General features: G+C 38.0%; 1 protein-coding gene across 6 annotated transcripts in view; it reads left to right on the top strand.

Annotated features, from left to right (window-relative positions):
• The window catches only part of SLC22A15 (solute carrier family 22 member 15), a 37,170-nt gene extending 14,026 nt beyond the window's left edge, over positions 1-23,144 (top strand). For 3 of the 6 annotated variants that reach the window (XM_075765138.1, XM_075765153.1, XM_075765143.1), the window contains 11 exons: positions 2,964-3,176; positions 6,273-6,405; positions 7,418-7,582; positions 8,611-8,740; positions 10,507-10,722; positions 12,033-12,173; positions 12,971-13,056; positions 15,160-15,280; positions 16,208-16,280; positions 19,421-19,609; positions 22,662-23,144. In XM_075765138.1, the coding sequence (XP_075621253.1) occupies positions 2,964-3,176; positions 6,273-6,405; positions 7,418-7,582; positions 8,611-8,740; positions 10,507-10,722; positions 12,033-12,173; positions 12,971-13,056; positions 15,160-15,280; positions 16,208-16,280; positions 19,421-19,609; positions 22,662-22,748 (1,554 nt within the window). In that variant the 3' untranslated portion in view covers positions 22,749-23,144. The other 3 variants (XR_012837528.1, XM_075765162.1, XM_075765175.1) reach the window with 3 other exon arrangements.
• Positions 23,145-25,626: the final 2,482 nt, after the last annotated feature.

The raw sequence follows: 25,626 nt of genomic DNA, 5'->3' as shown, positions 1-25,626 counted from the left end.
AAAGCTGGTCAAGACATTTCAGGCATTTCTACTAATATTAATTTTTAAATGTTAATCTCAAAAGTTAATTTTAAGTTAATTTCAAAACCTGATAAAGAAATATCTATAAATAGCTAACTAAAGTTCCTTCTATTTAGCAGAAAAAGCGAAAGTTTACAGGTTGTTAAGATGTTGCTTTTTAATAAATGTCCTTACACCATCGACTATAACATTTTAACCTATGGAGGCTATAAATAAACAGGAGAAACTTAAACTGACAAAACTCTCAGCATTTCATCATCAGTGGCTATGAGCTGCTGCCTGCTCCCTCTGTGCTTGGTATTCATCTTGATTAACACAGATCAGTGCAGGGAATTTGATGGAGAACTCTTAACATCCAGGTGGAACCAATTAAAATGTTTTATGAAGAGCAGATATACATTAAATGACATAAATTTGACTTGTACTGTATGGGTTATAGAACAAATGAAAAATGAAAGTGTTTGTTGTTTGCCACGGTGGTATACCTTATAAAGTTGTTATATTTCTGTTCTGATTTGATAGCACTTTATATTTGTCACCAGTCTATGCAAATATGTTATTGCTAAGTGCAAACATTTAGAGTTCTTAAGGGGAGAATCTATGGATTCATTAACAGAAACCCCTGCCTTTTATTTGAATGTTAAAAACTGTATCCTGAATTTCTTTGTTTGGAGTTTGCTTTGTTATGTTTAAGACCACTTCTAGACAACATTTCCAGTCTTCAGAAGCGTAAATTAATTTTGGGGAGTGTTTTGTGGGGTTTTGTGGGGTTTGTTTTGGGTTTTTTGCAATGAAATTAAGAGGGTTTACCATACCTGTTACTCAAAATACAAGGCAGATGATCACTAGGAAAAACAGTCTTGTGACAGCAGTGACTCCAGTGAACTTGAATATAGAACAATACTGTTTGATAACATCAAAACATGTCTCTCTCTTCATATATTTTTCTGATTCAACAGATCACTTGAAAGTGTTTCTATCTTTATTATATCCTTGCTTGCTGCAGACACTAGGATGCTTAAGGCTGATTTTTTTTTTTATTGCAAAAATATCTGTAGTGTTTCTTTGTGTGCCTGCAATCACTTATTTTTTTGATTTAGTTTACTGTAGCTGGGGGTGGGTTTCACCTAGAGCAAAAATGAAAAGCATTATGCTTTCTTTCTCTAAACCAAATGCCTTGAGGATTTCATTTCCTGAACTACTTCAAAAAAATGTTTATTATTTCACAAGACAAAAGCAAGGATGTTATCACTTAGTCCTGACACGGAATTGTCTGAGTGAGTCAGAGTACAGGGATGCACCACAGATCATGACCTGTAATTCTCATTTCTCAGTAATTTCAAACTGGTGTTGAGAGTACCGTATCCATACATCCCTAGCAACATGGCCACTCAGCTTTTTAACACCTCTTTCCCCATGTAATGTTAGTCATTGTCTTCTTGCACAGATGAGGCCTCTTACTTGTCATCATTGTCTGTCTAGAAGTTGTTCTTTAGCTTAAATAATATAGTTAAGATTGTGGGTTTTCTTCCACATTCCTTTTGCTATTCAATAATTTCATATTAAAAATGGAAATATAATTTTTTTAATATTTATTTTCCTCCTGCCACTACAGTAGCAGTTTATCATAGAATGCAAAAGGGAGCTAATTCTCATTTAGATCTGGGTGTAACTCTGCTCAGCTGTTGTACAGAACAGAATAGGATTATGTGGTCTTGCTTGCATCAGAATTCAGAGGTCCTAAGACTTCTTTATTTGTGCCTGTCTATGGTCTTCCCAGTTTTGAGAATTATTTGTGCAGTAGCCACCTGAGAGAACACACTTCCTATAGGTACATTCAGAGGAGATGCTGGGAGCAGAGCAAGGACTGTATTCAGGAGGTGTCTGAAGCAGGGTTTGAGGAATGGAGTGTCATGACTGAGGTTTTTTATGAAAGAAATAGGCAGGAGAAGCAACAAGATTTTTACTTACTTATTTATTTATTTTTTTGTCAGGAGCTACTGCGCTGAGTTACTGTTCTTCAGTGAGGGCTTGAGACAAGAGACAGTTTTATTTGGAGAGGGGTCTTTGTGTTGTTACCAGCAACTGCTTTTGTCTCAGAAGACTTTATCATCTGTCTTCTGTTGCAGAACTCATGGCACTTTTATGTTCAAACAGGTCTAAAACCACTGAATTTTAAGATGGAGTTGCAATGTAGACTATTAAAGCAGTGGCTTGTGAATGTTCTTCTGAGCAAGAAGCAGTGACCCAGCTCTAGATCAGGCTTGAAATATCTGGGTTTCCAGCAGTTCTATTTATTCTTTCCTAAACAAAGCCAGCTGTAAATCACTGTATTTAGACTTTGTATATGTGTATGCATGTGCAGATATATAAAAAATGCATGTGTGCCTTTCTCCTTTTTTTTTTTTTTTTTTTTTAAAGTGTAAAAGAGGTTCATAGAAGATTAAAAAATAGGAAAGCATTAATTTTGGTGAAACTGGGAAAGATTAGACATGAAACAGTGAGGGGGGAGATACATTCCAAATATCAGATCAGAGGAATGAACAGCACAAGTAGAGGGAAAGGATATAGTGGAGTAATATATCTGCATCAAAGAACAGTTTTATTTTGTCATCTTAGTACTACCAAAACTTTTTGTGCATGCAAGAGGTGTACTTGCTATGTGTGGGAGTTGGGGGGCCTCTAACTGAGAGAAAGGTGTCATGAGAGGAACTTCTTTTCTCTCAGATAATCAACAGATAAAAAGTGCAAGAACCACTGTGTTGAAGTTGTGATTCTTTAAGTATGTGATATTTGGTGGGGGCTATACGTGGCATCTTCTAGTGGTAGAAGGCAAATATAAAATAGGAATATTTTTTAATACTGGTTTGATCCAATTGCAAAAGAAATGTTGCTTGGATGTATGTTTAGTATCTCTGATGTTTTTTTGTCTTTCATGCCAGCTCTATGTGGCCACTGAAGCCATCCTCATCGCATTGGTGGGCGCAACTCCTCCCTACCACTGGGATCTCCAAGAGCTTTCAGCTAATCAGAGCCATAGCAACCAGTCAGCGAGTGAGCAGAGAGCTTTTGGGGAATGGCTTCTGACTGCCAATGGCAGTGAGGTGCATAAGCACGTACACTTCAGCAGCAGCTTCACATCAATAGTCTCTGAGGTAAGTCTGAAATGTGTTTCACTACCTCGTGTGTGAGTAGTAAATCTTATTGGGTCAGTTGCAGGGAGCTGGTTGTACTGCTTCTTTCTCCCATACTAATGCATGTTTTGATTAGCAAATGAAACAGGTGCTGCCTCCAGGTAGAGAACAGGTAATCTATTCATATCTTTACTGGCAACAAAAACTAGCTTTATTTTGCTATGCAGATCTTGACCAAAGCTTCAAAACTTCCCACCGTTTCCACGTGGAAGTTAAGTATTGGATCCTCTATCCTGGTTCCACTGAGCTAGAATCATGTCATTCATTGTACTAATATGTTCAAAATCCTTTTTGGACCCTGAGCTCTTTCTGGCCATCTGTTGCAATTCCCTTGCTAAGGTTAAATGCATGTAGTGCATCCGTCATGCAGTTAGCAAGCAGTGGAGGAACTGGAGAAGTGGCTTCTGCAGTCTTTGCAACTCCAGGTTTGAGGGAAGGCATGGGCAGGGGGGAATCAGGTGGACAAAGTGACTCCCCCCATTCTATCCTGCAACAAGCTTTATCTTTGTTGGCGTGGCCTCTGTTTTGTGTCTTTTTTTTCATGGACTAGCCACATTCCTTGCAGATATGATTCCAGACTCCACACTGATGTGTGCAACACCTGCCCTTCCTGGGGCCTTCAGTATCTCTTAGTGTCAAATTGTTCGTGCAAGAGCCCTATCTGAGTTCATCTGTTACAAGACCTGAATTTAGAACTATACAGTTGAGTTAACTGTAGTACCACTTGATAATTCATGGATATTGTCCAGAGGCATTAATGCTATTTGAATTAGTCCTGTAAAGCACTTAACTTCATTGGTTATGAGCATATTAATAAAATCTGCCAGTTTTGAAATAGTACCAAGCAGTTGTGTACAACAGGCATTGCTTCTTATTCTGGTAATAAAGAGGATATAAGTACTTATGCTGCTATTTAAATTGAAATCCTAATGGATGGTGGATTTTTTTAAAGCATTACTTGAAGCTCAGTAAGGTTTTCAAACTTTCTTTGGGCTTCTCCTTTTTCGCTTTTTAATTTATCCAAGAATCTTTTATTCTCTTAAACTTGACAAGTCAGACATGTTTGTAGAGCCTAGCAGTGTTTTAGAGCATAAATTTTATAAAGATTCTTATGTGTTTTAGTGGCATAGATAAGAAATGCAGGTAAGGAACAAAGTTTACCTGAAAAATAAATAATAAAAAAAGAAATCCTAAGGCAACTTGTGTAGATTCTGCTTTGAAGTTCTTTAACATACTTCTCAGGAAAGGTCCATGTATATAAAATCTTACTGCCTCTCCTGTTTCCCCACTGTTAAAATACAGGTTTTTTTCAAAATGTTAGTGTGATATATTTGGAAGTTGACTTATGTGCTAAATACAAAGATCTTAGTGATATCACGTTTATTTGGGGAATGGCTATCGCTATCTAGTTTCATTACTAGTATGTAAAAAAGTTTTTTCTGCATTTGAAGAGGATGTTTTTTCATGCTTATCTTGTGGCATTACTTACTAATAACATGACTGTTACAAATTTACACTGAAAAATATTCTGATGTAAAAAACTCAATTTATGAATATCAGGCATATATGTAACATGCTTTATGTAGAAGAGAAAAGCCCTGAGCACTTTAAAGGGCTTCTTAGCTGTTGAGATTAATTTGCAGAACACATTTTGCTTCACAATGAAATTATCCCTTAATCCCTGAATGATTCAGAAAGCATTTAATGCCACTGAGTTTCAGTGTTGGCAGCTTTTTTAATGTATATACCAAAAGTTAGGGCACGATTCTTGTAGCTCTTATAAAACAAACTGACCATGTTGTTTTGAGATAAAATTAGTTTCATATGCTTTTATTATACAAATGTATTTTTTTTAAGAATTGTTTTTAAATTGTAGAGAAGTTTCAAAAGCTGATTTGTGGTCACATGGACCACAAAATTGAATTTTGTCAGTCTTGACGCTTTATGGGCACATTACCTACTGTGTCAGTAAGCACTTCACCATTAAAGTGACAATTCAAAATGAAGCATATACTGAGAGTAAGCAAGTTATTTTCTTGGAGCTTCTGAATGATTTTGTTTTGTTAGCTCTCTAATCTTGGTGAGGTTTAATTGCATGGCTCTGTTTTCATGGTGAGGTAGTTTATAACTGAGCTTTGAAATAATATAAGCTTTGCTAGAAAGGATATCTAATGGGGTTTTGGTAGAGGAAGAGATTATGAGGGGAAGATTAGAGTGTTATTGCAGGGATAATGACATAATCACCAGCTTACCAGCACAGGAAGAAAAGTTGGGTGTCACTAAGAGGAAGCATTATCTCAAGATTCAAGAGGAGTAGAAAAAGAAAAGAACACAAGATATGGAGTTTTTAGAATACAAAAGGAAATAACTTTTGAACAGAGAGAGCATGGCATATTTTCATTCTACAGTTTTGTGTGAGAAAGAATTTCCTGTCAGATTCAATCTGAGACACTAAGTCTGTAAGAATTAAACATATGAAGATCAGGTTTGTATTTGGAATTGAGAAGAATTGGAAATGACACAAAGTAGACTGTAAAAAAGATGAGTATTTGCAATACCAGAAAACCTGTCTAATGCTACCAAGGTATTTCTCAGTGACAAGACAGTTCATAAGGAGGAACATATGCAGGATTATCTTTGGACATAAACCACCAATTTTTATTTTTGCATAGTATGCCTACACATTGCAGTGACATATGTCAAGAGGTAGGACTGAGTCTATTTAAGATAATACATTAATGTGAGAAAAGCCAATAAAAGGGAGAATGGGAGAAGGCTGCAAAAATTACAATATTCTATGAGAGATCTGTCCTTGATATCAGAATCAAAGACTGCACATGATTTGGGGGACCTGTGCGACTGGCTAGTACCACCCAGTGGGTCTGGGAGATAGCAGTTGTGTGGTGGTGACTGATGACTGACTGAATGTGATGCTTAGGAGACTTATGCAAAGTCTGATCTTCCTTAAAGTATATGTCATCCCCCTTCAATTATTAGCTGTAGGTGAACTGCTTGGATTCTGGTTAATTCTCCTTTTTTTTTTTTCCCTTCATCCAGTGGTTTTTAATTGGCAACACATCGTACAAAGTCAGTGCTGCCAGTTCTTTCTACTTCAGTGGTGTGTTTGTTGGAGCAATCTCCTTTGGCCAACTCTCAGATCGCTTCGGAAGGAAGAAAGTCTATCTCACAGGTAACCACTGCCACCTAAAAAAATTAATGAAGTGGAGGTCTCCTGTCTCTGAAAATCAGTGACAAGAGCCCAGTTTCTGCTGAGACCTTGATATGCAGCAGTGAATAATGTTCTGTGGGGGTTGTTTTGTCCTTCCAGTATACTTCAGGAATATAAGTAGGGGCGAGAAATTAACACTCGACTGTTCAATCAAGGTGTTGTGGATTTAGGAATCATACCATAAGGGCTTACACTCATGCATGTCATGCTCATGGGATCTCCACAGGTAGCAATTAATATTTCTAGTAATTTGTTAGCAATGTTCTTATATGTATAAACTGCTAGGAATTTGCTGCACCTTTTATCTCCTGTCTGCATGATTTAATTTTTATGTATTTGTGATCCTTATTTTTTTTTAAAGCTCATAAGCTTCTTTTACTGTCCCCAGCTCAAACAACATTTGGGACTTCATGTTTTGTGTATGTATTTATAAAGTTGTGTGTCAATGGATGTGCATATAGAATTAAAAAACTTTTTTTTTTAAAGGAACAACCTCACTCAAAGCAGGTAAAGGTGGGCCTGGTATGCAGTGCAAACTCCCTACGTACTGTCCCCTGGTAATGTTTCTCTTCTCTAGTTTGTATGGACTCCTTTCCAAGAATGAGGGGAGATATCTGGTCATATATTTAGTCTGTGGCTTCTATATGGGGATAAATAACAAGCCATCTTAACTGGAGCCAGACAGTAGTTCTGAGTATGTGGAAAAGAATGTCTGCTGTGAACTGAATTTGAAGGTTTAGTACTGCAGTTATGTTTCAGAAACCACTACTTTTGTGTGTGTTGTTTCCCCTGCCCCCCTTTATGATACTGACTTTAGGTACTTAGTTTTCTACCCAAATCTGTGGTATGTAGCAGTGTGTTGTAGTTGTTGACTGTGATTACTTAGGACAGATGCCACTGAACATCAAGTAAATATACTGATAAATGCTTTTGGGTACCCTTTTGAAATGAAACCTTTTGCCTTGTTTTGCAGGTTTTGCCCTCGACATCTTGTTTGCCATTGCAAATGGATTCTCACCCTCATATGAATTCTTTGCCATCTCTCGCTTCTTGGTAGGGATGATGAATGGTGGGATGTCACTGGTGGCCTTTGTTCTACTGAATGAGTGTGTGGGTACTGCCTACTGGGCTTTAGCAGGTAAAAGTCTGAGTGTCAGTATCTGTCTTGTCTGAATTTATACATTTCAGTCTCACGCGCCGCTTGACACACACCAGACCTAATACCGTAGCAGTTGCGAACTTAACTCTGCTTGAGAATCTGTGTGACCACGGTCTTTGAGCTCTGCTTTAATATGAACCTTAGGCAAGCACAGTAAATCACTTGGGACCATTCAGATTTCTGCATCACTCAAGTTGACAAAGGTCCAGTGGAACATCCCCTGTGAATGTTTGTTACACAGCTAAATACTTATCCAAGGTTCGTGATAGCTGAGGTCTGTCCATCAGAATTTTGGGCTCTGCTAAACAGAGCTTAGTGTTTGTATGCTAAATATAAATTCTTTCATTTCTGGCGGTTCTCAAAATGAAATCAAAAGTGGTTTTTATATAATGGGAAAATGAGATGACTATTGTTTGTATGTAAAAAAAGAAAAAAAAAAAGTCCTATTTGTTAATCAACCTGAGAACTTAGAACAAAAGATACAGACATGCTTAACTGTCTTGGTTGAAGCTGTCCTTTAGATATGATGTGTACAAATTGTACTGTTACAGCTCTGGGCCTGACTTACCCGGTCTGTGACAAGTGCCAAAGAAATGCCATGCTGAGACTGTTTTAAAGCAGGGTATCTTACAGATCATGAGAGCTGCAAACAAATGCTATATAGCCCTAAAAATACCAGTTTTCCAGTGGTTTGTATTTTTACACATATAAGCTGAAACATATTTGGAATTACAAGACTTAATGGTTTATGGGGTTTTGTTGGTTGAGGAGGGTGTAGAATGGTGCTTTTTGGACTTGTACTGATCTTTGCAATTAGAGGTAATACTTCTGCCCTGCATGGGAGAAGGACAGAATGATCTTTGATCAAATACCTGTGGTTTTGCCTGTATTGCTGAGTGATCTTTTCTTAATGAAGTGTTAGTTTCTGTCTGATTCCATGTGTTGAGAGTTAATAATATTCTTTAAAGGAGTGATAATGTTTTGTTTTGTTTTTAATGGTATATTAGGATCTATTGGTGGCTTGTTCTTTGCTGTGGGAATTGCCCAGTATGCTTTATTAGGCTACTTCATTCGTTCCTGGAGGACTCTGGCTGTTGTGGTTAACCTGGAAGGAACAGTTGTCTTTCTTCTCTCTCTGTAAGTTATTTTTCAAACTGAGTTTCATAAAGAAGGATGGCAAAAAGAAAAAAAAAAAGCCAAACCCAAACAAAAAACAGCCAACAAACCAAACAACTAAGTCAAGGTAGTTTTCTAGGGTAGTATGAAATGGTGTAACTAAGGTATTTCTCTCAATCTCTACCACCCCATGTTCTGTGCTTTCTTTAAATAGTAGTGCTGCATTATTTGAAAATGTAAGTGTACATTGTATCATATATGCATTGTTACTGAAGATAGGAACAGTCTCTAGCGTGGTGTAGAAGAACATCCTGTTCTTTAACTGGTATATGTAGATGATCTAAACTGTTGTCTGTTATGCTATAAGACACTTTATCTAGGTGTTAAAAGATACAGAAATGTTTTTGCCGTTATGTGATAACATGATGTTTCTCTTATTGTGCTTACGCAGACGAAACAGCATCAAAATTGCTTGCACATACAGTCTTAGAGGTGACATGCAAAAGAAAAAGTAGGCAGCTTCCTTTTATTTTTTAAATGTGATTAGAAAAGAATAGGAAGAAGGCTCTTTATTAAGATAGTAGGAGTTTTGTGCAGCACTGAAAGCTGTATGATGCAGTGTGCTCTTCTTTTCTGATATACCTCCTGACAGCAAAATCTCAGTAACTTCAAGAAGAAAATAACTTTAGCTGCTGTTTAAACTTAAGGCTTTTTTCCTTCCAACGTTTATTTAACTTCAGTAACTAACTTTTTGAATAAAGCTCTTTGCTAAAGAGTCAAAACAGCCTTTCCAAGGAAGCATCAGAACTCAAGGAAAAGTCTTAGAGGCTGTTCATGAGGAGAAAAGCAGAGATGACACTTCTGATATTTCAAACTTTAAAGTGGTGTTTGGGGCCTCTGGAAAAAAATAATTAACTTTCAGATTGATATATACAATTTTTTGAAGTGCTTTATGCTTGGGACTTGAGCTATGCTCAGAGGCCTATCTTATTGTAATAAAGGATTTTTTTATTCCAAATTTCACACTGCCTCCCTCCCACATTGCTTAAAAATTATTCTGTGCAGGAAATGTTATCAGATTTTTTTTTTTATCATGGGGAAAAAAACCCCATTCCTTTCTAAGCTGTTTTCTTTTATAAAATCACAGAATCACTGTCCTTTAAAGGAAAATTGTTTCTTCTGGTCAGAGGCAAAAATCTTAAAAAGCTTCTGGCAAAAGACTAAAGTTTAAATTAGTTTTGGGAATCTGAAAGTAATAGAAGAACATTTGTTTTGTAGGCTGTGTTGGAGTTGTAGACATATCAAGTGAACAGTGCACATGGGGAGTAAGAGCATGGCCTTTGCATAGCCTCTGCCTTCCTGTGTATAGGAGAAAATTTGAGGAAAAAGTTGGAAAATGAGGAACAGAAGAAAACTAATTAGTGTTACAAAACATCCTGTGGTTACTTGTAGCAATGTGGTGCCTCCTTAATTCTGAATTCTCCTAAGAGAGAGTCCGAATAATATAATACTATAATTTGTACTGTTTGTACTGTTGTGTGTATGTGTGTATGTATATATGTATACACTCAATGTAATTTCCTGGTATCTAAATTACATATGACTTATGTTCCCTTTCCTTTCAACATGCTTTGTCTCCATTTCAATAAGTGAATTCAAACCCTCCTGAAAGGTCATTTGAAAAATTCTTTAAGGCTGAAATACATTTCAGTATATTTCCATAGACAAGTCCAGCCTCGTAGAAGAGAAAAGCCCTAAAGCTGTCTGTTTCTGTATATGTGTTTCAGATTCATTCCAGAGTCCCCTCGCTGGCTCTATTCACAAGGCCGGCTGAATGAAGCAGAAGATGCCCTCTACCTCATTGCGAAGAGGAACCGCAAGCAGAAGTGCACTTTTTCATTAAAACTTCCAGCAGAGAGGAGCTCTAGAGAGGCTGGCAGCTTCTTGGATCTGTTCCGATACAAGATTCTCTTGGGACGCACCTTGATCATGATGTTTACCTGGTACTTGAAATACTTTTTAGGCCCAGCTGTGCTACTGTTGCCTCTTTATGTCTTTGAGAGAACATGTTGCCGAGGATTGGCTTACCCCGCAGGTTGTACTTGGTCTCAGCCTGTATTATTAGGGACACTGTACCTAAACAAGGTCCTTGTATTATAGTATTTCCTTAGTGCATTTCAAATGTGAAGCCATTTTTACAATCTGGTTCTGCGGTGTTTTATCTTTGCATTTCTGTTATGCTTTTTGAGTCTCAAAATAGTTAAGAACTATCTCTTCCTTTCTGACCCTCAAAGGCTGTTGAGATTAGCCATGCTTTTGTCCTCTTTGGCCCAGTGCAGTGTGTCAGTACTTTGTGACATGGATTATTCTTTGTTTTGTGTGTAAGGAGCCCATTACTATTAGCAGGTGGGTGACCTACCTTGTCTAATGAGTGTTTATTTTCTTAAGAGAAAGTGCTGCTAGTGCTAGCAGTTGCTGTAGTAAGGAGCAGGAACTACCTCTAGTCACTAGCAGAAATTTAACTCTCCAGAAGTGCCTATTTTGTTTCAGATAGCTCTGCTAGCCCTGAGGTCTTCTGCTGCCATTTTGAAATAAACCTTATGTGAGTCCTCTGGCATTACTGTTCATACAGTTGCTTTTATAATGCATATATTTGGGGAAGATGTATTGATTAAGAAAAAAACAAATGACATTATTTTGTCAGCAGACAACACAGAACTGTTTTCCTGTTGTTTTTTCAAATGCTTACTGAAGAATATTTGATTTTTCTGCTCCTTAAATGAGAATTGCAGATTTCCTGCAGAATGAATTAGTGACCTGTTCCTTTCCTCTCTATAAAGAAGACAGCCAGTCAGGGTTACAAAAGAAAAGTAAAAAATCAGAATTGGAGAATGAATAAAACTGGACCAGGGTGTAGAAATTCAAAGAAGGCAGAAGTATCATCTGAACTGTTTGAGAAAGGGTTTATACGCAATTGCAAAAGTATGGACTAAAGTGAAACCTGATAAAAACAAAAAGGACAAAGACACAATTTCTCAAGTCAAATAATATAAACATTTTCATATCTTAATGTTATTCTGGTTTATGCACATTCTTCTTAAGTGTAGCCTTAAATTTAGCTGAGTAATAAGTCAGGAATTGGGTCTGTGCAGAGACAACGTTGATGTTTTCTAGGTAAAGAAACACACTTGCAGAGAAACATTTTTAGACCTATCTTCTGAAACATTAAATATAGTGTATTGTGCCAGACCAGTGCTTTGATTTGGCAGGCAAAGCAGCAGCTCTGATTTTATTCTTTTTCTGTCTTTCACAGGTTTGTGTGCAGCTTGGTTTACTATGGTCTAACCCTTAATGTGGGTGACTTAGGTGGAAGTATTTATGCCAATTTAGCCCTTTCAGGGTTGATAGAAATCCCAGCATACCCAATCTGTATTTACTTGATTAACCAAAAATGGTAAGTATGAGATTTATTAACCCATTCAGGGTTTTGTTACAATTTTTCTCAAACATAAGTTTGCTATATATTGCATCTATTGTGTGGAGCTTCCTGCTTCAATGTTACTACTTCATTATATTCTCCTGGGAAATGCATTTTTATTTGAAAGTGCCATTGATATATCTTTATTTCAAATAACAGCAGTTTACCTTGTTCTCAGTAGCTTACTTTATTAATAAGCAGTCTAATTTTGGCTGGGAGGTGAAGCTGACCTACTCTATCAGTCGAACCTAACTGTGCTGACTCTATGCTAACACAAGATGGCATTCTTCCCACCTCTGTCCTGTAATCCCCATTCTCACTGTTACGCCAAAGCTATTGCAACTAAACTCAACCCAAGTTGTCTGTAGTTTTGTGTAATAGCTTCTGTGTGCACTACTATGTGGGCAGAGCTGTTGATTCAGATATTTAGCCTTTTCCTCAGCCATGATACTCTGGAAAATGTCTTTTACTTTTTGTAGAATTCACCTCCCTTCTCTGCGTGTCTCCTGAGGAGTTTTACAAACATGTGCACACAGTGGGAAGCAAATAAAAATCCTAGAAATTGTCACCAACTGCATAAAGAGTACTTGATGTTCATTTTGTTAAGAGTGCAGTAGAAGCTTGTTTAAAAACAGAGTGAGAGCAAGTGTTTGTGAGAGATCGCATTCAGAATTTCCAACGCAAATAAAGAGTCAACGTGAATTTAGAGGACTCATTGCTCTGCAAACTACAGATCTAATGCAGAATAAAGCTTTGTTATTCTTGCACATCAGGTTTGGTCGGAAGCGAACATTGAGTGCATTTCTGTTCCTGGGAGGATTGGCTTGTCTTATTGTCATGTTTCTACCTAAAAAGAAAGGTAAGTATTTCCTTTTGTTTCTGGAGTACATGATAAGAAGTTGGCATCCTACAGCCTAAGAATTTGATGGTTGCCAGTAGATTAGGCTCATACCACATGTGAGTCTCAATTTTTGAAGCCAGAGAAGCTAACTTGCAAAAAGGATAAGCAGCAACCTTCCTAAGACCGTAAGGAAAGCTTATTATAAAGGGTGGGATTTGAACGTTTGTCTTTGGATTCTGCCCTTTACTTCTGGTCACATCAGTTGCTCCTTTCCAGTGTTTCTGACTTAATCCTAAAGAATGATGTTTCTTGGGGTATCTCCATTAGCCAAATGATACATCAGTGTAAGCAGTACCCATGCAACTTGTATCTCTCCAAGTGAAAGTCCAATGTCAAAAGATCCTAAGAACTGAATCTTGGGGTAAGTTTCCATCTTTTCCTCACTGCTCTGTAATGTTCAAGACTGGTGTGATTGTGGTATTAGTAATGTGGCCATATAACTTACAGTTCAGAGAGCATTCTGAAAATCTTCTGAAGCAAGGGGTCTTTGAGAAATGTGAAATGAAATGTGATTCTTGTGAAGATGCACTAATGGTTTTTTCTTCATTTTTGGATGTCTTTCAAAGTGATGGAAACAAAACTGCTCTGTGAGCAATTTTTCCTTTGAAAACTAGGTACATAAATTCATCTCGGCTTCTAAGATTTGTGCATGTATAACACCTGTCACAAGGAGAGAAAATGCTTCAAACATTTGAAGCATGATTCAAAAGCATTAAACGTTTATGATGAGAGTATGCATGAGTTGCTCTAGATGGCAATGAATCTAATAGTTAAAACTTTTTTTAAAGGGGTACAACTGAGGTTTCCATGATGGATGATAGAGCCCACATGCTCAGAGATACTCTGATTGGACTGGTACCAGACATCAAGTAGTGTTTACATATTAATCCAAGTATAACATGTGAAAAGAAAGAGATTTTCAGATCGTATTGCTGTGAGACCCCAGGAAATCAGCTGTGTGCTGAACTGTCAAAGCCAGCCAGGAGCAAATTGCCTTAGGAAATGAACTGGCCAGAAGCAAGCACCTGTCCCTGCTGAGCATGACTTGTAATAAGCAGTAATGGCTTATGCTGTAGCCTTCCTTGGTAGGCATTTAACGTGTGTTCTGATGTGCCTGGTATAAGTGAATAAGCACTGGCCATTCTGACAAAACTGACCTGGATGGGATATTTGGTATCATTCTTTAAAACACCTTCCTGTCTCTTTTGTTTTTCTTCCAAAGTAATAATGCTAGAAGCATGTTATCATACTCTGGAATTTACACTGAATAGGGCTCTTGTTACTAAAAACCTGCTTACTTTTGAAAAATGTACCCATTATTCTTTTTTTTTTTCAACTTACCAACAGAACTAGTTTAGTATTTTATTAGTGGTAGACTCAGAAAATGTTGAGTTTTAGTTTCAGGTTTTACTATGTTTATAGGATTTTTATCTTACACTTCTAAAATTTGATGTTCTAGTAGAGCTTTAATGCAGGATTTTAATGCTTTAAGATGTAAAAGATGTTTAAGATGTACACTTACTGTAACACTGAAGGCAAGGAAAGGAAAACTCAGTTTCTCTTTCTTCTGATATTGAGCAACAGTTCGATTGTGTAGTTTCTGGGACTGTTCAGTCATTTAACCCAGTCTTTTTCTATTGGATTATATTGAATAGAAAGGAAACAATTTTGGACTAGGAGCAAGTCTGCCATGAATTTAAAACCTATTTTTTCAGGGTTTTTTTTTTCAGTGTGTTATATGGAGAGTTTTCCTCTTTGTACAAATTTGATTGCACAAATAAAGGTAATAAATCTGTAGAGACAGAATATAAATTGTGTTGGAAGATTTCTGCCATTGCTGCCTGAAAGAAAGCTCCTTGGATTCTCTTGAGTTTTGAGAGTTCTCCTGAAGGTAGAGGTCACCTCTGACAAATAGTGTCCTTTAATAGAAAAACCTTTGGCTGTCCTAGCAGATTCTTCAGTAGACTCCTTTTCACTCCATACTGTTGTGTGATTGAAATGATTACGGAAGATGTATTTGAGTGCTTGAAAGCCTTACAGGGGTCACATTTTCTCTGTCAGATACTGGAGTGTTTGCAGTGGTGAATAGTCGCTCTCTGTCTTTGCTGGGGAAACTGACAATCAGTGCTGCATTTAACATTGTCTACATCTACACCTCAGAACTTTATCCCACAGTGATCAGGTAACACAAGTTAATTTTAAGGTCTTAATTTTTCTGGTTCTCTTACCTGATCACCTTTTACTTCTCTATTACTTTATTAACTATGCCTTTTCATTTGAGATTTTCAGTTATGTATAATGATTATCTATAGTCTTATATGCTAAATTTCTTCCCGTATCCTCTTCTCACTTCCTTTTCCCTTAAATTTGCAATGTTTAGACTAACCATATTCTTTATATAACAGTAAAATAGTTGGCTGCTTGGTATGCTCACAGCCCTTTTCCACTAATGAGGATAACAATAGAATTGTTGATATTTCTTTAATGAGTGATATCTGTAACTTTCAGTGCTTTATAAATCAGACAACTCTATTAAACATTCATAGTTGCTTAACCAGCAGCATTGAAGATTACTAGTCAGTAAGCTTTGTAAAATAACTTAGTGCTTCATAGGCCATATGTAAGCAACAGTAAGGTTTTGCTTGCTGGAGGAAGAAGTACCCTGTGCTTGTGCTGACAGAGCAGGCAAAAACATCTGTCATATGTGGAGTTTTTAATAGATATTTTAACGAGGTATTACTGTTGATAACCAGGCACCAGTGAAACTGTACTGTGTTTTTTTTCATGACTAGCCAAATGTGCTGATAAATAGGATTTGGATAAAGGAATTTAACCAAAGTTTCATTAACCGAAATTGCCCTTTTTTCACCTCTCTATGTGTGTATGTATGCTAGAATTCTGAACACGCAGGGGATTTTTGCTTCTCTTTCAGCACAAAGCAAATTCCTGCCTTGGGATACTTTTAGTTACGTTTGACTTTTCTTTGCCAATTAATGCGGTCAGGGTCATGACTGAGATTTTTTTTTTTCCTTGCTCAATGGCACTTTTCAAAACTCATAATTTCTCCTATGCAAATGTCACTGTTTAATGATTTTTGTTTTCTTCTTAGGAATGTTGGAATGGGTGCCTGCTCCATGTTTTCCCGTGTTGGTGGAATCATTGCTCCTTTTGTCCCTTCATTGGTTTGTCTGAACTTCTCACCGTTATGTATATTTTTGTTTTGTGGCTCTAATGTATCAGAGGCTTGCAGAAGTGGGAATATTTTTGATAAATTATGTATGTCTTAACAGTATTGTGGTAGGCAAAAGGCATTGCGATATAATCTGTGTGATTAGACAAAATCTCAATGTTATTTAGTTCAGAAGGTGTTATAGCCCTGTAAGAATTTTGAGACTTACTTAGTGGACTTTAGCAATATAGTAATTTCAACATACCAAGATGGTGATACCCAATTTTAAACCTTGAGCGAGCAATAGTAAAAAACCCACAGAGTTAAAAGATCTGCTGCATCAGGATAAAGCATATGGGGAATAAATTAGTTGTACAGTCAGTGCATTTAATTGACTATCCATGGATTATAATTACCAGCAAAGCGGTTTACCTTTCAATGAATGAAGACAATGATGTGGAGACCTGATATACTGGCAAGGCTTTTGAGCACAGTCTTCACAGCAGTCTGTCAAGGCAAAGAAAAATTGTGAAGAATGAAACATGGGGAGAATACTGTTATTTTCCTCTATGTTCATGGTCTTACGTGTGTGCAGGTAAAAGAGTGTGCCAGTTTTTCCACACAAACTGCTTGCTGAGGTCAAGTGGCAATTCCTTTAACGTGACAGATTTCATCTGGAATAACTTTCTGTCATTTGCCATCTTGTTATGTCAGGCAGAGAGCTAGCGAAAGGGCAGATGAGCACAGTGAGCCTTTTAATCTGCAGAATGAAACATTGGGTAGGTGAGAGTGCGAGCACAGCCAGGGTACAACAAGCAAAGCCAAGACTGGCACAGGTCTCCCAAGCAGATTTAATAGGCAGCTTTTATGTAGCAGTTGGGGCATCCATTATGTTGTATCTAGCAGAGATACAGGACTGCAGGACATGCTAATCTTGGATCATGATGTTTGAAGGGGTCCCATGAAAGTGAAAATAACTCTGTTTAAATAACAAATGAACGTTGATTTGAGGAAAGAATTAAGTATTTTTGTATTTTGGAATTTCTTTAACTATTTTTTGGAAACAAACAGCTAAACTCTTGCCTTTTTAAAAATGAGCCTGTTTTTCTGGTTATCTGAAAGTGAATGTACACGTTTTGTACATTGTAGATGACTCATATTTCTGCACACACTTTTCCCCAGTGTAGTTTTGCTTGTAACAAGCCATGTGAAAACAGGGACAGGCATCAAAGGAGGAGTATAAACATTGCTTAGGCTGTCAGGAGTGATGATAGGAAGGCCAAAGCTCAGTTGAAGCTAAAACTAGCAAGGAGCATAAATAGGGATTCCATCAGCTAGAGGAAACTTAGAGACAACGTTTAGCCCATTGTTGAATGGAATGGACATCCTGTTGGTGGATGAGATGGAATAAGCTGAAATACTTAACACTTTTGCTTTAGTCTTCATAGGCAAAGCCTGACCCTAAGACTCTGTACATACCAGCACAGTTGAGGAAGCAGAAGGGCTTCTCCAACAGTGGAGGAGCAATAGGTTCAAGGACACTTAAGGGTGAAAACTTTCCATTCCATGGGATAGGATTCCCTAAGAGGTGGTGAAAAAGCTGGCTGTGATGGTGAGGCAAGTGTCCATCATCTGTGATAAACGTTCTTGTAGAGAAAGGTCACTGATAACTGTGGGGGGAAAAAACGCTAATGCCATGTACGTCTTTAAGATCAGAAAGTGGATCCAGGGAGTTGCAGGCTGAGCAGCTCAAACTCAGTCTCTGCGAAGATCATGGGACATGACCTCTCAGAGTCTGTTTCTGAGCATGTGAAAGCCAAGAAGGTAATTGGGATTAGTAAATGTGGATTTACTAAGGACAATTCAAATCAGACTAGGCCAGTCTAATTTGATAGTCTGCCGTTTCATCGCAGAGGGGAATATGGATGAGGAAAGCGAGAAGAGCAGGAAAGGCTTTTGACACTGTCCCACAACATTCTTGTTTGGAAGCTGAGAAAGTGTCCCCTGTACGAAAGGAATATTAGATTTGAATGTTGCATGGACCACCAGGCTCAAAGAGATAGTGACAGGCTCAGTATTTGGTAGCTGGTGACCACTGGAAAATACAAGAGAATACATCCTCCTCATATTTTTAGAGGATGGAAAATATGGAGGAGTGATTTATACACTAAATGGTAGATCTTGAGTCCAGTGGGACCTTTTGGGCTAAGAGAAATCCCATGAAGGCCAACAAGAAGAATAAAATTCTGTTTCTGGTGTGGACTAACTACATGGTCAGTACAGGCTGGGAACCAACTGGCTGAGTAACAGCCTTACTGGAAGATAACCAGGTACAACAATGGATGACAAGTTAAATGGGGAGCTAGCAATGTCCTCTCATCTCAAACAGGCAAACTTCACACTGAGCTACATCAGGCCCAACTCAGTATGTGGCGCACAGATCAAGTTCCTTCCCAGTTCTAGAGGAATGTTGAAAAATCTGGGGAGGGTCCAGTGGAGGTTAACTGAGATGGTCAGGGGCCTAGAGCACATGGCTTCACATGAAAGCTTGAGGGAATATTGCACCTTTGGTCTTCCCAGCAGCATGGAACAGTTCAGCAGGGGTCAATGGCCACAAGTTTTGGCTTGAGAGTTAGATAGGAAATTTGGAAAATATTCTGAGAGGCTTAATGCAGCCCTGGAACAGTCTACTCAGAGGGGGAATCTTCATCCTTGGAGCTTTTTCAATACTTGGTTACACAAAGCTATAACTGACCTGGTCTAGTGTTGGCTGTCGTCATGTTTAGAGTAGGTGGTTGGCCTAGATGACCTTCTCTTCCAACCAGCATGTCTGTGATTCTGTGATAGCTCCTCCCTACTGCAAAGTGATGTTTGTTAAAAAGTATATACATTATGGACAAGAACTGAGTATAAATTCAGCAGGCATTTCTTTTAAAGTCCATCCCAAAATCCTAATTTAATTTAATGTAATAGTATTGATAAGATACAGTTGACAATATTGGTTAAAAAACTAAGCAGAATTAGTAACTTTTATGCTAAATATGAACTCAGACACATGCCAGATGGAATGGTTGTAAAGGTTGAGTGCTTTAATATGCAGTATGAACTAGAGGGAACCAATCTCAACCTAACTCTCTCTGTTCTTTTTTCCAGAAATCTGTACAGTGGTCTCTGCCTTACATTGTGTTTGGAGCAACAGGTCTTTTATCTGGGCTCTTAAGTTTATTGTTGCCAGAGACCTTAAACAGCCCTTTGCTAGAAACGATTTCAGACCTGCAGGTATGCTCGTACTGGAGGCTAGGGGATGAAGCCATGTCATTGCAAGCCCTAGATGGCTCACAGGTATATTCATTTTTTTTCCTAGTACTTTTCTGTTGTGTTTATTTCAGCTGTCAGCTTGAATATGCCACTCTAAATAGATAAGGATAGTGATTCTTGGCCTGTGGAGAAGAGGCCCTGAGGAGATACAGAAGATAGTTTGGTAACCTTACCATCACGTCTGAAATGTTGTCTGGAAATGCAGGCTGAAACATAGCTGGGTTAATTCATCCCTTCAAGGCCAAAAGCTTACAATCTTTTCCTTTGGGATAAAAGACTCAGTGGTGTCTGTGCCTCTCTAATCTCTAAAGACGCATTGCTGCAGAATGCTTCATGCAAAGCTGAAGTTTTACAAGCCTTAGATGTTAAAGAAAACAGAAGCCTGTTTGTGAAGTGCTGTTCTCAAAGGCAGCATGCTGTACTTCTGCCCTGACCTGCACTGGCTTTTCTGCAATGTCAATTGTTAGGTCTATCTTCGTGAGTCTTTAAATGAGTTAAAGCTAGACAGCCTCTGAGATCTGTCCCACTGTTGATTCTGGGAAATGAGACTCGTCAAAAACATTGGAACTACAAAACTCCCAGGCATAAGCATAAATGAATGTGGCAGCAGGATGTTTTTCAGTGAGGCTTCCTTGAATGTTGGTTTTTTGTATCACTTTATACCTCATTTTCTCAAACTCCTGGACACCTCTTGAGGTGTGTACATCTTCCAGTGGTGTGGAGGTTTTTTTGACATGGCTGCTCTTCTGTGAATAGAGTAGGATTAGAGGGAAGTAGTTAGAGAGCTCTAAGTGGGTCTTTGAAATTGCATAAGGTTTTAATGTTTAAATCCTGGTTCCAAAATTTTAAGTATTGATGGACTAATAAAAGTTGAATAAGTGGTCAGAAGACTTGAAGGGTAACTCATAACAAAAAAATGTTAGTTGTCCCATTAGGCTGAAATGAGACAGGATCCTTATAACACCTTTTACTTTTATTTGAATAATTTTTAGTCAAGCAGCCTGAGATTCACAGGTAGTCATAAACTTATTTTCACAGAAATCGGGAGGCAGAGCAACATTTATTGCTAGAATGAGAACAGTTGCTTCCTTTCTAAGGGCTTCCACACGTTGCCTTGTTTACCAATTTTAGCTGTAATAATTCTTGACAGGACAGCATGATTTAGTGACAAAAGCACCCTTGAAGAAAGCTTGAAAGAGGCAGTCTTGTAACAATTAATTTTATACTTCAGCTACTTTACGTGCACATTTTTAACCATACTGGATAATGTGTTATGGCACCACATTCTTGCTGGCTACACAAATCCATCATATACATTTACATCAAGTTTAGACCAGCTGTTATTTTGGTTATTACATCATTATTAATTACATCATTATTACATCTTAACTGTGCAGATGGCTTATTAACAAAAAGCAATTCTAGCAAACAGTGCAGATGTTACAACTTAGAGGGGAATGTCACATTTGTATTTTCCTTTGTAACGAAGTAAGGTCAGTATTGCCCTTTGGGGTGACAAGTATTGTCTGTCTATCAGTATTTGCACAACTTGGTTCACTTCTGTCAAGAAGTCTTCTCAGGATGCACTTCTGCAGGCTTCTTAAAAATCCCATCTGAACAGGATCCACAAAAGAAAAAAAACAAACTGAGAATGTTCTTCAGGAACACTTTTCCCCAGATGGATTAAAATTATTGAATCCAAATGAAAAAAAGGTTGTTGGTTGAGGCCTGTAGTCGTCCTGTAACTTCAGTGAAGTTTTATCTGGAATGTCTGTGACACATTAGGGGCTTATTTTAAAGCTCACAAAGAAAGCACTGATAAAATAGAAAGCTGTTAAACATTAACCCTATTTGACAAGGCCATGGAGAGGTCTTACGAAGCTGCTGTAAGAAAGATGTAGAATTTATTTGGCATACCCTGAATTCCCCCTGTGGAATCCATTGTCCTTTTGTACCACTTGCAGCATAACGTGTTCTGGTTGCCCAGAATGGAGGTTTTGTCCCTGTTAACATACATGAATGTGATATTCAAGTTGGACAGCTTCCAGTGATAGCCTGACTTTCCTCAAATAATTTTAGAAATCCAGAAAAAAGCATAACATGATTCCCTTTATATCTTCTGACAGGTCTTAGCGCTCAAACTGTTTGAAATTCCTTTGCAGTTAACGCACACTGCTGTAGCAAAACTCCTCTGAAGACAGATCTAAAGCTACAGATTTTGCTTGTATGGTACTGTCAGTCAGGAACACAATTTCCATTTCTCTATTTTTTCACCCTCTCTCTCACCCTTCTTTGCATATGACTAGGAAGGCAGAAGTCTTAGGGTGCATGCAAGCATACTGGAAAAAAAATCCTAAATACTCAAACTAGATGGAGTTTATACTAGCAAGAGGATCTTTTTAACTGGAATAACTTGTATCAGTTCCATGGAAAAATGCTACACTGGCCAAATAAAAATCAATTAGCTGGAAGAGCTGACTTTAGTTTGGGTATATGATTTAAATTATGTTGTTAGAAGGACTCTGGCTGGAAGTTTACTTTCTGAACATATGGAAAAGGGAAAACAACATTAGTACTTCATAACACCTTTAGTTAGTATTGAAGGGGGCCTTTTTAATTGAACTTGCATAGGAAAATGCCCATGCTACACATGGAGAAGTAATAGTTCAGATGGAGAAGCTTTTACCTAATAAAGTAATCTGTGTGTTCTGAGCCTCTCTTTCCAGTAGCTCACCACAGAGTAGGGACCTTAGACTTAATTTAAGAAAGCTGAATAGATTATCACTTCAGAACCATTCTAGCTGGTCTCTCTCCTGCGTGTATTCTCTAGTGTGCTGAAGGAGCAGAGGAAGTCCATCCACTAGAAGCCCATCTCTTTTAAAAAGATTTTGAAGAATCAGGGACACAAAGAAATCTTAATTCACTTAATGTCTTTTACAAAGTTTTAATACAGTGATTTGACCTGTCTTTTCTTACTTTTTCTCTACCAGCATTCCAACAGAGGTGTAATGCTTACGTATTTTGAAATTGATTTAGCGGCTTCTGTGCTAACCAATGATTGCATTTTTGTTTCTAGTCTGGAGACAAAGACAGTTCTGCAGGGAGTGGAAGTGAAGATGAGGAGTTTTATGATGCTGATGAAGAGACTCATATGATCAAGTAATGAAAAGAAGAAATCACTGGCCTATTTTATGCCTCTTCTTACTTGTCCAGTCAGTCCAGCTGTAAGATGAGTACTGGGGACTCACCTGTCAGGGAATGTACTTGGGCAAGTGCTTGTGTTTTTCCTGACTAGGAAAGGGGTTTGAGTACTGTTCAGACTAATTACACCACTGATGCTTTCCATAAAAGACAGCCGTTCAAATTCTTGTGGTTCAGAATGACAGTGCATGGACTGCATTTGAAGCCAGGTGAGACAGCAAGGGTGGGATTGTGCATTTCTGAAGCCTTGGAAATTACCTAGGCTTAGGCAGATTTGGACAGATTATCAATGCACATGCTTGTATTTTATTTTCAAGGTGGCTGATTTTGGTTCAGTATATATTGATAAACTTGAAAACATCCACTGTTGTTTTTTTCTGTAGAGTGAAAGTGGTCACAGAATGTGCTCTGTGCTACTCCAATGGGAACAAATTCCTGAAATTGTATGTTAAAATGACTTCTGGGTATTTAATAGAGGAGAGGCAACTATGAACATAAGGTTTCTCTCTCTGCACACAGACACCTGTATAGAGTTAGAGGGTGCAGCTCGTTAGTCATGAGCTGTGCATTAACTTAGTGATAATGGAAGGACTACAGAAAAGAGCAACCATGAAGCCTGCAGACATAAAGGACATTACTGATTTTTTTTCCTTCTTTTCAACCACCAAGCATTTTCTTGGGCTTATGCATATGTTTGTCACACGTTCCCCACATCTCAGCACTGCTGTTTATAGCTTTGCCTACTTTTACCTTGTCCTCACTTTGCCAAAATTATTGAAGCTCAGCAACTTCTCTGTGCAATGAGATAATTCTATGAAGGATATAAGTTCATGGGTGGGATGTAGGTGAGGTATTTATCACATACTGTGTGTGTGAGGTGTGTATTAGAATATATAGCTCATTTTTGTGGACCTATCTGTGTCTTTATTTCTGGAAGAAACTTAACTCTGAAGTGATAAGAGGAACTATGGGTTACTGTTTCATTTTGGGGATTATTGCCAGGAAGCTGCTAGTATTTATTCAAAATTCGTATGTGTAGATAAAGTTCTATTTAAAAAAAAAAAGGGGGGGGGGGGCAAATGTCTTTGAGACAGCATTTGGTTACTTGATGTTATCCCTTAACCAGGTGCTTGCTCAAGCACTTGGTTGCTTGACCTTGAGGAAGACAACTTTACTCTCCTGTTTACACTGATTTTTCTGTAAGTGCTTCATTAGAGGGATATGGAATCTTGAAATATGAGCGTATTAAATGTTCCATTTACAAAGATGAGGCCTTACAAGGATTCAGTTTTCTTGATTACATGGTCATCTTCATCCTCTAGCTCATGGCTTTCTATTTATTAAGATTGATTTCCATAAAATGTTTGTTAGTCTTTATACTTGGAGTTCCTAGCAATGGCAGAAAGTATATTGTCAGGCTCGCTAGCCATTTTTGTGGATGTTAGACTAAAAGAACTGGTTTTAAAAAAAAAAAAATCAAAAAGCTGACTACTGAACATTTTCTGGTTAAACTGGGAAGCTCCTTTACTCTGTGAAAGCGTGAAGTGAAAGTAAACATCTGAAGTTTGCAGCTAGCTGCTTGAACTTTGTACACTGGGAACTGTAACTCTGAGCAAAGTGCAACTACCCTGATTGGTGCAGAGCACAGCCCAGAGACTGCAGATTCATGCATGCAATACTCCCACTTAGTTTGAACTTGATCCAGGCATTGACAATGAGAAAAGCTGGGAATTTCAGTCCCTATGGACAATATGTCAGTATTGTTGTGGTTTTTGCCTGTGTTATGAGCTTCACTAGAAGAATTCCAGTCTGCAGTCTTCACTTTGTTTTTTCCAGACTGTTGAATATTTTTTGATGTGGCAGGACACTTTTAAACCCAGCTGGGTAGTTTTTCTGCCTTATTTGGCCCTTTTGTATGCAAGAAAATTGCTCCAAATAAGGTACTTGGAAATACTTGAAAAGATTGAATATAGTTGTTCAAAGAACTTTTTTAGTTTTGCATTCACTTTGAATTATGGACAGCTGGAAAAATGGCTTTTTGTTTTGTTGCTGATGGCTTCTAACTAAAACCTGCTTACTTAGAAGCAAACGGTGGTAAGCCTGGTGGTATGAACATGCTGCCAAGAACCAGTAAGTTTTTCGGGTGTTTGCTGCCTCTGTCCCTCTTCGGACGGTAGGTGGAGTAAGTTACCTGAGAGGCAGACAGAAACAGTCTTCCTCTCTCCGTAGTTTTACTGGCAACCTTGGTCATGCCACAGGAAACCTCAACATAATTTTCATTAGAACAGTAGGATGCTGTAGCAGTTCAGGTGGAGGAGATCACTTTTTGCAGGACCTGAGCTGGATTTTGTGACAGTCCTCAACTTGTAGTTAAACTTACCTCTCCACTCATGCACTTTGATATCATAAGTGTACATGTCTAAAATTGCAAAAACAAGAATGAAGAAAATATCAACGATTTTTTTCCATAAAAATTGCTTCCCGTTTTTAACCTTAAATCTGTCCCATGTTTGCACCTTTGAAATTCTGAAGGGCAGCATCTTTTTTGTGTCAACCATAGGAACTCTTTATTGTTACTTTCCCTGGCCAGTTAATTCAGAAGTTTTACAGGAGACAGTCCCTCCAGGAGGAGCTCAGCAATGTAGTATCAGGCTTCTTACAATTACTCGATCTCCCCCTTTGTGTTCTGGAGTCCAAATCCATTAGGTGCATTAAGTTTCTTCTTGGAGATGTTTATTTTAGAAGAACTGGCCTTCTGGTACAGAAACATGTAGGATCACTTTTTTCTTACCCATAGTGTGTAATGCTTTGTAATTTTGAGAAACTTGTGCTATATGTAG

This window comes from Balearica regulorum, chromosome 1 (genome assembly GCF_011004875.1).
Source record: "Balearica regulorum gibbericeps isolate bBalReg1 chromosome 1, bBalReg1.pri, whole genome shotgun sequence".
In the NCBI taxonomy this organism is placed as follows: domain Eukaryota; kingdom Metazoa; phylum Chordata; class Aves; order Gruiformes; family Gruidae; genus Balearica; species Balearica regulorum.
The sequence above is the reverse complement of the archived record's forward strand: the minus strand, read 5'-3'. Positions and strand labels throughout refer to the sequence as shown.